Here is a 12,932-nt window from a genome sequence, read left to right as displayed (position 1 = left end):
ATTGAATATCATACAGAATACTATAATTTTTAATATTATAATAAATAGATTTATAGTTTTATAGTTTTATAGTTTTATAGTTTTGGCATAAACTTCAGGTACTTAGCATAAACCCCAATTACTTGCAAAAAACCCCACGTACTTGGCATAAATCCCAAGTAGGGGTAGAAACCCAGCACCCGGCACTCTGTAAACAAGTTGCATTTGATGTGATACATTTAATGTACTTACCTACTTTATTTTGTTATGCCAAAATTTGTTATCCAAAGACAACAATTTAGAGGACACACTAGTTGCCTCCCGAAGTCAAAAAGGTCAATAATTTTAATACGAATTGCCTCCCGACTATATACCAATTATACCAGTTGCCTCCCAACGTTCCCTAAATTTTATCGTAATCGAAAAAAATATAGTACTGATTGCCTCCCAACGAGCAGGTTATAAATGTATAAGTGGTTCCAAACATTTTCAAACTTCATTTATCAAAATAAGTTAGATATTTGGAAGTCGTAATTTATGACTTTTGTGCATTACAGTGATTCATACCTATAGACGTATAGTCTATACGACTTTTGTGCATTACAGTGATTCATACCTATAGACGTATAGTCTATACGACTTTCATTAAGATAATATTATACTATTTTGTGTAATGATAACTGATAAGTGATAAGATATAATAAAAACCCGACTTGAGCCAGACTGATATAACTATAAGCTATTGAGTTTATTATCTTTAGTTGATTTCCAACACTCGTGTCTCGTGTTATCGTTGTACGATTTTATTTTTACAAGCCGGAGATATGAATTCAGTGGAACTTGCAGCCATACAGCCTTTATAAAATAACATAATATGCAGATTATTTGGTAGATACATACATGGCCGTATCCAGGATTAATTTTTTTTGGGGGGGGGGGGGGGGTTTCATTATAATATAAAACTATAACATCATTTTTAAGAATTTTAATTTAATATAACCACCTATCATTGTTTAAGGTACCAATAATACAAGAATAAATTAACTTCATTATTCCAAATACATAAGTTTTTATTTTTATTTATATTGTATATTTTAACAACATTTTTTTTTATTAAATTTATAACAAACCAAAATTTTTAGAGTAACATCATTCTCCTCGACTGTTTTGCAAACCGACTTAGTACCTCTTCTGGATCAACATTTATTTCTCTGTGTATTGACATTAATGCTAATCCGTTGAGACGAGTTTCACCAGTCGAATTCCTAAGATACGTTTTCAATCTTTTTAAAGAAGAAAATGTTCTTTCTGGTGTCGCCGTTGACATAGGTATAGTTGCTAAGACTTGTAAGAGTTTCCATATGTTTGGAAACAAAAGTATGTTACAATTGTCAAGCCCTTCAATTGCTGTATTAGGGCGTGACTCTTCTTTAAGCCACTTTGATTTCCATATTGAAAATTCAGCTTTGAAAACAGTAGGTTCTGTCAATATCTGGGAATAAAACTGTACACAGTCATTCATTTCTTCACTAGTGGAATGTATACATTTACTCGGAATAATTTTTTGTAATGATTTTATTAAAAATTTGTGTTTCTGAAATCTATCAGAAAGCTGTATTGTTATATGGTCAAGAAATGGCAAAAAAATGTTAAGTTTGTAATATTCTTCAGAGCTATTAGCGGGTACATTATTACGCTGTGTTTGTCTATTAGCAAAACGAGGAAAATCTATTTCTTTTTTATTTTTATTCATCATTAATGCAGCAACGGAAAACATGTCTGAAAAATGTTTATTGTTATTTTCTCTCATTTCGTCCAAAATTGCTAACACATCATCTACATGATTACATGCTTCAACCAAATCAGCATTTATTGTCTGTAATTGTTTACACAATGTTAACGTATAGGAAAAAATATTTTCAATTATTATGAGAGGTATAACAAATTTAGCGTCTTTAATTGAACTTAATAACTGACAAGACTTTTGAGCTGTTTCTTTATTTATTGAAGATTCTAATTTTTCTAATGCAACAATAATAGCTGGATATAGTTCTTTGAACCGCAAGACACTTTCATGCTTGTAAACCCAGCGTGTTTCACATAATGCCACTAACGTGCTATGTCTTGCCTGTGGAAGAGTTTCGATGATAGATATTCTCAATACTTCACTACGTTGAGCAGAAGAGCGAAAAAATGTTCCGACAGTTTGAATGGTGCTTATACAGTTCCTTATTGTGGGCAATGAGCTGGCGTTTGCCAACGCAAGATTGAGTGAATGAGCACTGCAGTGTACATAAAGAGCCATGGGGAAGTCTTTTTTTATGTATTCTTGAGCACCATGTAAATAACCACTCATTGCAGAGGCACCGTCGTAGCCTTGATCAACTAGAAACTGGCAGTTAATGCCGTTATTTTGCAAACTACTTTTTATTAAAGTTGCTAGTCCTTTTCCAGTAAGATCGACAGCAGGTGTAAATTCTAAAAAGTCTTCACGTATTTTTTTATCGCCTTGATCATAATAACGCAAACATACAGACATTTGCTCAATTCTTCCAATGTCTGTAGTTTCGTCTGCTAACACAGAAAAGCACTCGGCAGCATTAACTCTTTGGATTATTTTTGACTTAATTATATCACCACAAATCGAAATAATCTCATTTTGAATTCTAGGACTAGTATACAATGAATTTTTTGGACCATTTTTCAAATGTTCTTCTAAAATAGTGTCACCAGAATCAACGCGAAAGCGTAAAAGTGCTCTGAAATTTCCGTCGTTAAAAGAATTTATGTTCATTACATTTCCAAAATCGTTTGAACCTCGGAGAGCAATTTCTTGCATACTACAAAGAATTATTGTTTTTATAACAGAAAGTAAAATGTTTCTATTTTGTTCTATTTGTCTAGAACGTTCAATACTGAGTTGTTCAGTTATGTTTTTAGATCTTCCTTTATTCACTTTTAAAAAACTATCAGATTTTTCAACACACAATTTGTGATATGACGTACTAGCATGTAATTGAAAATCTTGCAGAGCATTTTTCCATTTAGCATACTCTTTAGAAACAAGTGCGCCTAATTGTTGATGGCCACCTTTACCTCCTTTTTCTCGAGCGAACAAAACGCATGGTCTACAAAATGCTCATTCGAAAATTTGTGAATAACTTAGCCATGGAAATCGTTTTATCCAAGATAATTGAAATCGTAAATTTCTTTTGGTTTTAACAGGGAAAATATACGTCGAATGCGGTACCCATGGAGTTTTTAAAAGTTCTTCTTTTTTTAAATCATCAATTTCTAAATTATGCACATAATTACCAATATCATTTTCCCCAGCTGTGAGAGTCTTATCAGAATCATTAGACATACTATTATTAGAATTAGGAGTCAAAGCAATGTTGTGATTATCAGTATCATTGTTACTAATTGAAGGTAGTTCTGATAAGTTAGCTTGGTCAATTGATACATTTTCAGAAGTAGGATTGTCTGTTTTATTTCTTTTTATTTGGGTAAATGCTGAAATACTCAACTGTTTTTGAACTCGTTTCATTTTCATACATAAATTCTCAGTTAATAAATACTAAAAAAAAATATTTTACATCAACTATTAAAAAAAAGGATTTAAAATTTTATTTTTAAGTTATCAATTATTAAAAAAACAGTTTAGATAGGATTAAATATGAGATTTTTAGATCCAAAAATAAACTAAAAAAAATGTGTACTAAAAAAATATACTTAAAAATAATTGATTGAAAAACATGTTTATCATCAAATCCAAAAATGTTCCATTTTATCTACTTATATTATATTTATAATATTATACTAACATAGTTAAATCTATGGCCCATAAAAACTGGTTTATTCTAATAAAATAACATTTTTATCATTAAAACACATTGGAGACAAATGCAATTTTAGATAAGGTCTCTGTTTTAATATTAAGATCATAGTACACTATTTATAGCATGTGATTACGTCGGGGACGAACATCGCGTTTAACGCCGTACGATTATTGAACAAATACAGACGGTCATTTCGACAATATATCGATGTTCTAAAGCAAATTTTTGTATATCACGTTCTAAAGACGATGCTCGTCCTCAACGTAATAATATACTAAACATAGTACTGTATAATAATAACAAAAAACAAATAATAGTAATAATTATTATTATTGATATTAATATTATAATAACCACATTAAACACGGTGCTTGTTTCGTACGCAAAAACGCCAAAAACAAAATAAAAATAGTCGGTTTCCAATAGTAGAAAATAGTATAATAGTAGTAGAAACACTTACTGATTTTCGCCGTGTACAGTGATGTCAGGAATCCAAATGAAGAAATAATACGCCCGTCTACCAGTTAGAATTAAAAATTATCAACGAACGTCTTCTGATAAGTTACACAAACGAAATAAAAGAATACTAAAAATAACGAAATTACACTTGTCACGAAACATTCATTCATTGTTGTGTTTATAAACCTCAGTTGGCGATACGATAACGTCACATATTTATTATAATTACATTCTATTTTTGGTTTTAAAATTAAAAATATATATATAGATGAAAATATATTTTTTTTAATTTACGCGATGTTTAGGATTATCGAGGAAAGTCAATAAAAATATTTTTGATGACATTTCGGGGGGGGGGGGGTTTGAACCCTGAAACCCCCCCCCTGAATACGGCCATGGATACATATATATCAGAGGATTTAATTGTTCCTCATGGTTTATGGGCTGCAAAAAGTTCAAGCATTCAGCGCACAACCAATGCATGTAAATCTTTTCATAACAAATTTAATAGCTATTTTGAATCTAATAATCCTAATAGGTATATTAAAATTTATCGAAGTCTTAAAATTAATTTAGATCGACACAGTAATATTAAGACAAAGTTAAAGTAAGCCTAAACCACAGTACAAATTACAAATTAGAAACAAAATCATTTTCATTGATACTCAAATAAAAAAGTTGAATGAAAAAAATATATCAAATTTTGAGTACCTATAAATATTGGCTAATGAATATAAATCTAACAATGTTATAACAAAAAATTTTTTATACAAATATTTTACAGATAATTTAATATATATTACCTATATTTTTTTTATGAACTACCACATGTTTTGTATTAGCTTACCTACTTATTATTTTATATTAATTATATGCAATGTTTTAATTGTTCTATATATTTGTAACTACAGACTTAATGAGTTATGACTTAAAATGATTTAATATAAAACAATTTATAATTATTACATATAAGTATGAGTGTATGACTTATCTGTTTTATCTTATATTATAAGTTATAACAGAATAAACTATAAAATATCTTTTTTATTGATTAATTATAGTATTGTGTACCTATTATCTAAGATTTTTTTTAATTAATAATAGAACAATTATTTATTTATTCTAAATATCTTTATATTATGTTACTACAATAAATGACTATAATAATTTATGAACCACTACCTACGTCTATACGGGAGGCAACCAGTGTTTAAATTATTGTGAGGAAAATCGTATATAATTTTTAACTACCTGATCATCAGAGGCAAATATAGTGTAGATTAACCATTTTACTTATGATAAGGATGGGAGGCAATTGATAGGTATATTTTGGGAGGCAAATAGTATGCTCCAACAATTTACATAAACTCTATATTTCAGGTCTTCAAAAAGAATTCTTCAACTATCATAACAATATTCTTCAAAATATGAAAAAAAGTACGTACTATTCAAAGTATTTAGATGATTAGATGCATCAAAATTAAATTTTAACAAATATCATATTTAAACAAAACTTTTAATATTTATATCATATATATTACATAAACAAATACTCAGGTTTCTGGTTATTATTGTACCTTAGATTTGGAATATGAAATTAAAAATATATGCTATAATTTTGATTTAAAAACTAAGAAATTAAAATAAGTTAATGATAAATAATATCTTTTTTATTACGTAAAGGTAATAAAACGTATATAATATACGTATATATATTTACTATAATAAATAATATATACAACATGAGAATCCGTATTTTTTATAGAACATGGTAGACGTTCAGATATAAAACAACATTATCAGCTGCATCAAAACATAATTGAAATTTTTTTTATTTCTATACATAGTTGGGTAACTAATATTTCCCATTTTATTCTATTTTATTTTTGTGTTACCCTAGTTTAGATCCCATTCAAATTCAAAATGCATAAAAATAAATAATTCTGTTGTAGTCCATCAGAAAAATATAAGGTTTGAATTGACTCTAATGAATCTTGATGGTTATATTTTTGAATATTGTTCTTATTCCTTTAGTATTTTTGAGCTGTTTCTTAATTTCTTTTTTTATTTGAGCTATAACATTCACGGCCGTATCTATATAGTGTTTTATTAAATTCATTGATAACAAAAATCTTAACAAATTGCTAAATATTATATTAATAATTAAATTAAATGATATGTTTTAAAAAAATACAAGGCATAAAATGTAAAACTGTTTTGTATTAATGTTTTTAGAAAAACAATATTTGACTTCAACACAATGGTGCAAAAACAAATATGATCCTGAGACAGAAATAAAGAAATAAAAACACGTTGAGCACCATATCATGAGTACCTATTACAAAACCTAGATAGTTGAATAATTGCTATCATATTTATAATTATCACCATTTAATTGTATTTTAAAATCTATAGTATTAAAATAAAACTGAGGAACTCACTTCTAATGTATTAAGCATTTTTAGTATAAATCGTTATTTATAATTAGTTATGATATTATTAACCTCAATAAAAAAAAATGGATACATAAATAATTATTTAATTTGCTAATATTATACAATATATAGAATAGAATAGAAATTAACGGTTGATGTTGACTAATAAAACTAAATTCTTAACAAATACCAATAGATAGATGTTGTTAATGGTATACTATTATTATTGAAATTATTTATTTATTACATATATTTAAATAATAATCATCATCTTATTATTTGAAAAATATGCATTAAAAAAATAACTTAATGTGGACAAAAAAAAAATGCAATAAATATATATAAAAATAAATTTAATTATTAATAGACTATAAACGAATTGGGCCAGTACTATTTTATAATACGTATGTACCTAGTACCTACCTACTAGTTTTATTAACTATTGAAACAGTGATAAGAGTAGTCGCGTACCTACACACATAGAAATGGGACAGTTGTTTTAACTACATACTATGTTGTCAACTGTCAAGCATTATAATTGAAGTAAACTGCATTTGTAGGTTAAATCAACTGCAATAGAGCGTTAATCTAAGTATAATATTTCAACTATTTGAAGGTATTGAAATAACTCGTAAAAATTGTTATTTTGAGAATCCAGGTTATTTAATTTAACATGTTTTGAGGATTAAAATGACTACAAGTTAATGAGTTATTCTGAATTATTTTTACTCTTAAAATAAACATCGATGCACGTTGTTGTGACTAGCCTAGTTGATATGATAATTGATAGTGCACTAATTTAAGTTGTTCTCAATGTTTATTTTTTTTAACTTTTAAGTTGTTTTCAATGTTTGTTTTATTTGAATCTAATCGCATAAAAAAGTATGCAATGAAAGATACCTGTTATATTATATTAAGCTTGTTATTTGTTATTTAACTTAATTTGTAACATTAAATTAAATTAAATTTTTTATCTGCATTTATTTTTTTTAAATAAAAATAATTTTTAATTATTTCATTTCGTATCCTGTATATCTTAATTATTCGTGTTGCGAACGATACAATTTAAGGTACCTATTATATATTGAGAGGCAATTCGTATTCGTTTTATTTTGCTTCATTAGCATAGGTGAATATTGGGGGCTTAATCCTTCTCAAAATGTAATCAAGCCACACCGCATGGTTGAAGAGTTTAAAAATATATGTTTACATGGATCAGACAAACATGTTAAGCCCCCCAAAATGTGATCAAATATCTGCGTATGTTCATTAGTTAATTACCTACAACAATTTTTTTTATAATATCTTATAATTACACAGGTAAATTGTAGATATGACTTTATTTAGATAACAGTGTTTCCACAACTAATATTAAGATAGGTAGTGGCTCAGTAAGTTAGGCGTTAAGTTAGAAAAACTTAGATATTTCCCCAATCGAAGTTCGAATCCTTGACAGTTCTTAAAATTTTTTGCAATAGATGGATAAAAGTAATATTAATTTTAACTCCTTAAAATAGTTGAGATAACATTATTGATGTAGTTATACCGATACTTTTTATGAAGTAAATTAGAACTGAAACTGGCGTTGTATTAACTAACATAGATTATTAAACCAAGTGGTTACTATTAACTACATAGCGTAGTCAAATTAACACTCCTTCATCCTTAGGCGAAATCTAACGCTCGAATGTGCACGGAATTGACTTATTTGGTGGTTAAAACAACTAAACAGTTTTATGTGTGTCCTGTACTGTAGTAGGCTGGTGCTAATAAATTGTACTCATGTATGTTGTTGTTGACTATTTATTCAATTTATTGTTTAGGTATTTACTATTTTAATTTTTTTTTTGTATTCGTGACTAATTCATCGGATATCTTTTGTAATCGTATCTTTACCCGCAAAATTTGCGGAATCGTTCTCCACCGATATAAATTGTTCCTATGAAGCTTGAATGTGTGCTGCACTTAAAATCCTTTTAAAATCAAAGATCAATGTTTGGACTCACGTCCAAACATTAATAATATTCAATAAAACTTACTGATTGAATTTTGACGATTTACTTGATTCAGTTAGTTCTTTCTGAAGTACTTTACAAATTATTTCATTCAAATGTAACAAAGAATTTAGGGAATTCAGATTATAGTCTCGGTTTATTCTAAACAATCTAAACAAATATTAACAAAAAATTATTAATAATATAATATAATAGGTACCTATTTAGGCTGTACTTTAAATATGATATGAAAATTAAAAGACACCTATATTTACAAAAGTAAAAGTTGATAAAAATGGGCATAGACCAGTTGCGCCTAACATAAAATTTTTGAGTAGGGTCAGTATACCAATTGCACTCCTTATATTTTAAGGTCAGTGTACCAATTGCGCACCTTATATTTTAAGGTCAGTAAATCAATTGCGCTTGTAAAACACTTACTAAAATTTTGAAAATCAAAACTTATTTATCGATCAATTTATTATTGGTTAAAGTGACTAGTATAATATATTTTAAAAACTAGGCTCGAAATCCTAACCTGTTTTTTGTAGTGCTCTTTAATAATCTATATAATAGGGCATAGACTGCACGTAGCGGCGCATCGCATACGTATAAACTAGCAGTGGCGGCGCGAACTTTTTCGACAGTGAGGCAAGAAAATGTTAGCTGCAGAACACACGACCCACCTATTAAATTTGTACAGAGCCGTGGGGGGCTACGCCCCCCACACCCCCCAATATAATTCTATAGCCAATTTATCTTTCTAAAAATTCATCTTACAGGAACTACAATAAAAATAACTTTTATTAATTATATAAATACTGTTTTATTAAAATTATCCAAACATTAATTCTTTTTTCAATACACTTGATGACAATCCAAATTTGTTTATAACTTCATTAATATCGATTGGTATGTCTCTTTCACAAGAGATCAACATCAAACTCTCCAACCTTTGTTGGGAAATTGTCGACCTAAGTCTAGTTTTGATCAATTTAACCTAAATGGAACAAAGTTAGAATTTCAATATTACCAGTTAATAGAAAAAATTATAATGCAATTATTATACCTTTGAAAAGCTTCTTTCAGCTGAAGCTGACGAAGCTGGAATTGTACATAATGCTTTATAAGCACAATACAAATTTGGAAAGGCACTCATAATGTCAAAACTTGAGAGAACATTTATTATACTTGCAAGTGTTATGTTCTGTTTTGGTTCACTCATAATATTTAGCTGTTCATCTTCCAATTCAAATCAATTTTCAAATCAGAGTTAATATCAGATGATTTATTAGATTGATTATCTGGGAATTCCATTCCAATAATCAATTCTTTTAAGCTTTTACTAAATAATAAATACTCAGTTTTAAGTTGATATGGATTAATATCAGCAATCCATGTAGACAAATCTAAAAAGCATTTATCTGGAAGATCCATTTCAGATTTATGTTTAGCTTCAATTAACCGCTCTGGGGATAGTAATGCAAGATCTTTAAGTATGTCTCTAGCATTATTAAATCTATTGTCTATAGATGAAATTATTTGGTCCAAACATTTGTAATATGTGTTCACTCTAAACCTATAATAAAAGTTACATATTTAAAACACAAGTATTTATTGATAGTATTATTTAATGCTAAATAATTTACCAACCTGTCTGATGCTGAGCAACTGATTTCATCTTGTACATTTTCTCCAGGCATTCTTTTGATTTTCCTCGTTCTGAGTTTTTTAAAATCATTTTCACAGAGATTCTGGTCATTGGAAAATTGTTTTGTATTTTGTACAAGTTCTTGAAAATATTTGTCGGAACGCAATTCTAATAATCTTTTTTTAGTTTCATCTACCAATTTAATGGCTTGTATAAAATCAATGCTTTTTGATTGCAGATAACATGAAGTCGGTGTAGTTATTGCAAATATACTTTTCATTAGCTTAAGAACCAATACAAAATGAAACGAAGAAATTATTAATAAAAATGATTTTGCATTTGAAGCAGTTACTCTGTCTGTGGATTCCGATAGCAATTCTAAAGTCTTTTTTAAAGCTTCATACTTATCATGTATTACTGTTATAACAAGATCATGAGACGTCCACCGTGTATCTGAAAAATTTTTGATTTTTCGAATTCTATCTTTAGCTTTAGATCCAATATTTAATTTTTTTTGGCATTCATAAAATGAAGCAGTTCTTTTTCTGGCTCGCATAAATGTTACAATTCCATGCAAATCCCCAAAAAATATTTTTGTATCAGTTGTAGAATCCAATGTATCGACAATAACTAGGTTAAGTAAGTGTGCGAAACACCACACATAAATTGCTTTGGGGTTTTCATTCTGAATATATGTGCGTAGTCCTGAGTACTCCCCTTGCATAGCTGCAGCACCATCGTATGATTGAGCGCATAATTTTGTTTTCCAATCTATCTAGAAATCTTATCTAACTAGAAAACGTAACATTTCATAACATTGTATTCTGTATTATTGATAATATTATCATTGAAATTTGCAAAAAAATCAGAGTGTGCTATTATTATTGTAAAACAATGTAATTATTTTTTGTATTATTTAGCAATGCCACCTCCCGTGCCGAGTAAAGCTTTAAATTTAAAACAAAAGGTGGATATTATTCGTTTTAAAGACTCTAACGGAGGTTGGTCTATTCGTAAACTTGCTGACAAATTTGGCATTGGTAAAACGCAAGTGGCCGAAGTTTTAAAGAATAAAGAAAATATTTTACGTCGATACAACGAAAATGTCTACAACATGTCTACAACGGACACCTGTCTATAACGGACAATTATTTTGTTCCTGTGACTGTCCGTTATATACAGGTTTCACTGTACACACGTTTTTGCCAAGTAAATAGTAAAACATCCGAAAGTGATTTTTTCATTTTATATAGACGACTCCTACCCTATTTCGGCGTCACTGAGACGGGCTGTTAATATCTATTGAGTTATTGCAGATATTCCAGGTAATGTACCTACCATCTACAATGTAGTAACCAACAGTGTAAAACACAAAGTAATGAAAATAAATAAGAAATCGCATATACAATATATAATGGTGTACAACCATGTGTTCATAAAATTCTTATATATTATTAATATTATTTATATATATACGAGTATATGTGTGTATACTCGTATTCTTGTATAAACCTATTGTAGCATTCTATGAATTGCAACAATCGGCGTCAAATTGTTTATGGGTTAAGAAATGCCACATAAAAAAAAGCGAAAACTACGGGTTGTACTTTTTTTGGGGATTATTGATACCTGCTGGAAAAAGTGAAAACTCGATGTGATTGAGTAGCAATCGGAATTTGACCCAGTTTATAAGATTCACTGAAAATAATATAATATAATATAATCTGGGATAAAAAAAAATAACAAATGTAACTTGAGTATTTTTAATGATTTTTAATGAACTTTATGGATTTTTAGCTCTTTTTCGTGGATTAATTGATGAAATTTATGAATTTTCAACAATTTTTAATGTAGTAATTGAGTATTTTTAATGATTTTTAACGAATTTTATGGATTTTAAGCGCTTTTCGGTGAATTAATTGATGAAATTTATGAATTTTCACCAATATTTTATGTAAATAATGACGATTTTTAATGATTATTCACGAATTTTATGGATTTTTACCGGTTTTTAATGTAGTAATTGAGTATTTTAAATGATTTTTAAAGAACTTTATGGATTTTTAGCTCTTTTTCGTGGATTAATTGATGAAATTTATGAATTTTCACCGATTTTTAATGTAGTTAATGACGATTTTTAATGATTTTTCACGGATTTTAATGTATTTTTACCATTTTTCAATGTAGTATTAGAGTATTTTTAATGATTATTAACGAACTTTATGGATTTTTACCGGTTTTTAATATAGTAATTTTAGTAATTTTAATGATTTTTAATAAACTTTATGGATGTTTAGCGCTTTTCCGTGAATTAATTGATGATATTTATGAATTTTCACCGATTTTTTAATGTAGTTAATGACGATTTTTCACGAATTTTATGGATTTTTACCGGTTTTTAATGTAGTAATTGAGTATTTTTAATGATTTTTGTGAACTTTATGGATTTTTCGCGCTTTTTCTTGGATTAATTGATGATATTTATGAATTTTCACCGATTTTTTAATGTAGTTAATGACGATTTTTAATGATTTTTCACGAATTTTATGGATTTTTACCGGTTTTTAATGTAGTA

The 12,932-nt window shown here is 28.1% G+C and overlaps 3 protein-coding genes across 3 annotated transcripts; all 3 read right to left on the bottom strand.

Annotated features, from left to right (window-relative positions):
- Nucleotides 1-1,117: 1,117 nt before the first annotated feature.
- LOC132925135 (52 kDa repressor of the inhibitor of the protein kinase-like) lies at nucleotides 1,118-3,526 on the bottom strand. Its single transcript, XM_060989556.1, has 2 exons — nucleotides 3,216-3,526; nucleotides 1,118-3,107 (listed from the first exon to the last, which is right to left on the bottom strand). The coding sequence occupies exons 1-2, from the start codon at nucleotides 3,524-3,526 to the stop codon at nucleotides 1,118-1,120; spliced, it is 2,301 nt and encodes a 766-aa protein (XP_060845539.1).
- Nucleotides 3,527-9,518: 5,992 nt separating this feature from the next.
- Nucleotides 9,519-9,950, bottom strand: LOC132926445 (52 kDa repressor of the inhibitor of the protein kinase-like). The gene is made up of 2 exons (XM_060990802.1): nucleotides 9,776-9,950; nucleotides 9,519-9,706 (listed from the first exon to the last, which is right to left on the bottom strand). The coding sequence occupies exons 1-2, from the start codon at nucleotides 9,929-9,931 to the stop codon at nucleotides 9,542-9,544; spliced, it is 321 nt and encodes a 106-aa protein (XP_060846785.1). The 5' UTR covers nucleotides 9,932-9,950; the 3' UTR covers nucleotides 9,519-9,541.
- Nucleotides 9,937-11,128, bottom strand: LOC132925134 (zinc finger MYM-type protein 1-like). Its single transcript, XM_060989555.1, has 2 exons — nucleotides 10,360-11,128; nucleotides 9,937-10,285 (listed from the first exon to the last, which is right to left on the bottom strand). The coding sequence occupies exons 1-2, from the start codon at nucleotides 11,079-11,081 to the stop codon at nucleotides 9,937-9,939; spliced, it is 1,071 nt and encodes a 356-aa protein (XP_060845538.1). The 5' UTR covers nucleotides 11,082-11,128.
- Nucleotides 11,129-12,932: the final 1,804 nt, after the last annotated feature.

Source organism: Rhopalosiphum padi, chromosome 3, assembly GCF_020882245.1.
Source record: "Rhopalosiphum padi isolate XX-2018 chromosome 3, ASM2088224v1, whole genome shotgun sequence".
Lineage (NCBI taxonomy): Eukaryota > Metazoa > Arthropoda > Insecta > Hemiptera > Aphididae > Rhopalosiphum > Rhopalosiphum padi.
The sequence above is the reverse complement of the archived record's forward strand: the minus strand, read 5'-3'. Positions and strand labels throughout refer to the sequence as shown.

Coding starts and splice junctions, on each gene's coding strand:
- LOC132925135 (XM_060989556.1), bottom strand. CDS start 3,526: ATGAAACGAGTTCAAAAACAGTTGAGTATTTCAGCATTTACCCAAATA. Junction 3,108..3,215: donor CCATGGGTACCGCATTCGAC/GTATATTTTCCC, acceptor AGCATTTTGTAG/ACCATGCGTTTTGTTCGCTC.
- LOC132926445 (XM_060990802.1), bottom strand. CDS start 9,931: ATGAGTGAACCAAAACAGAACATAACACTTGCAAGTATAATAAATGTT. Junction 9,707..9,775: donor CTGAAAGAAGCTTTTCAAAG/GTATAATAATTG, acceptor TGTTCCATTTAG/GTTAAATTGATCAAAACTAG.
- LOC132925134 (XM_060989555.1), bottom strand. CDS start 11,081: ATGCAAGGGGAGTACTCAGGACTACGCACATATATTCAGAATGAAAAC. Junction 10,286..10,359: donor AGTTGCTCAGCATCAGACAG/GTTGGTAAATTA, acceptor CTTTTATTATAG/GTTTAGAGTGAACACATATT.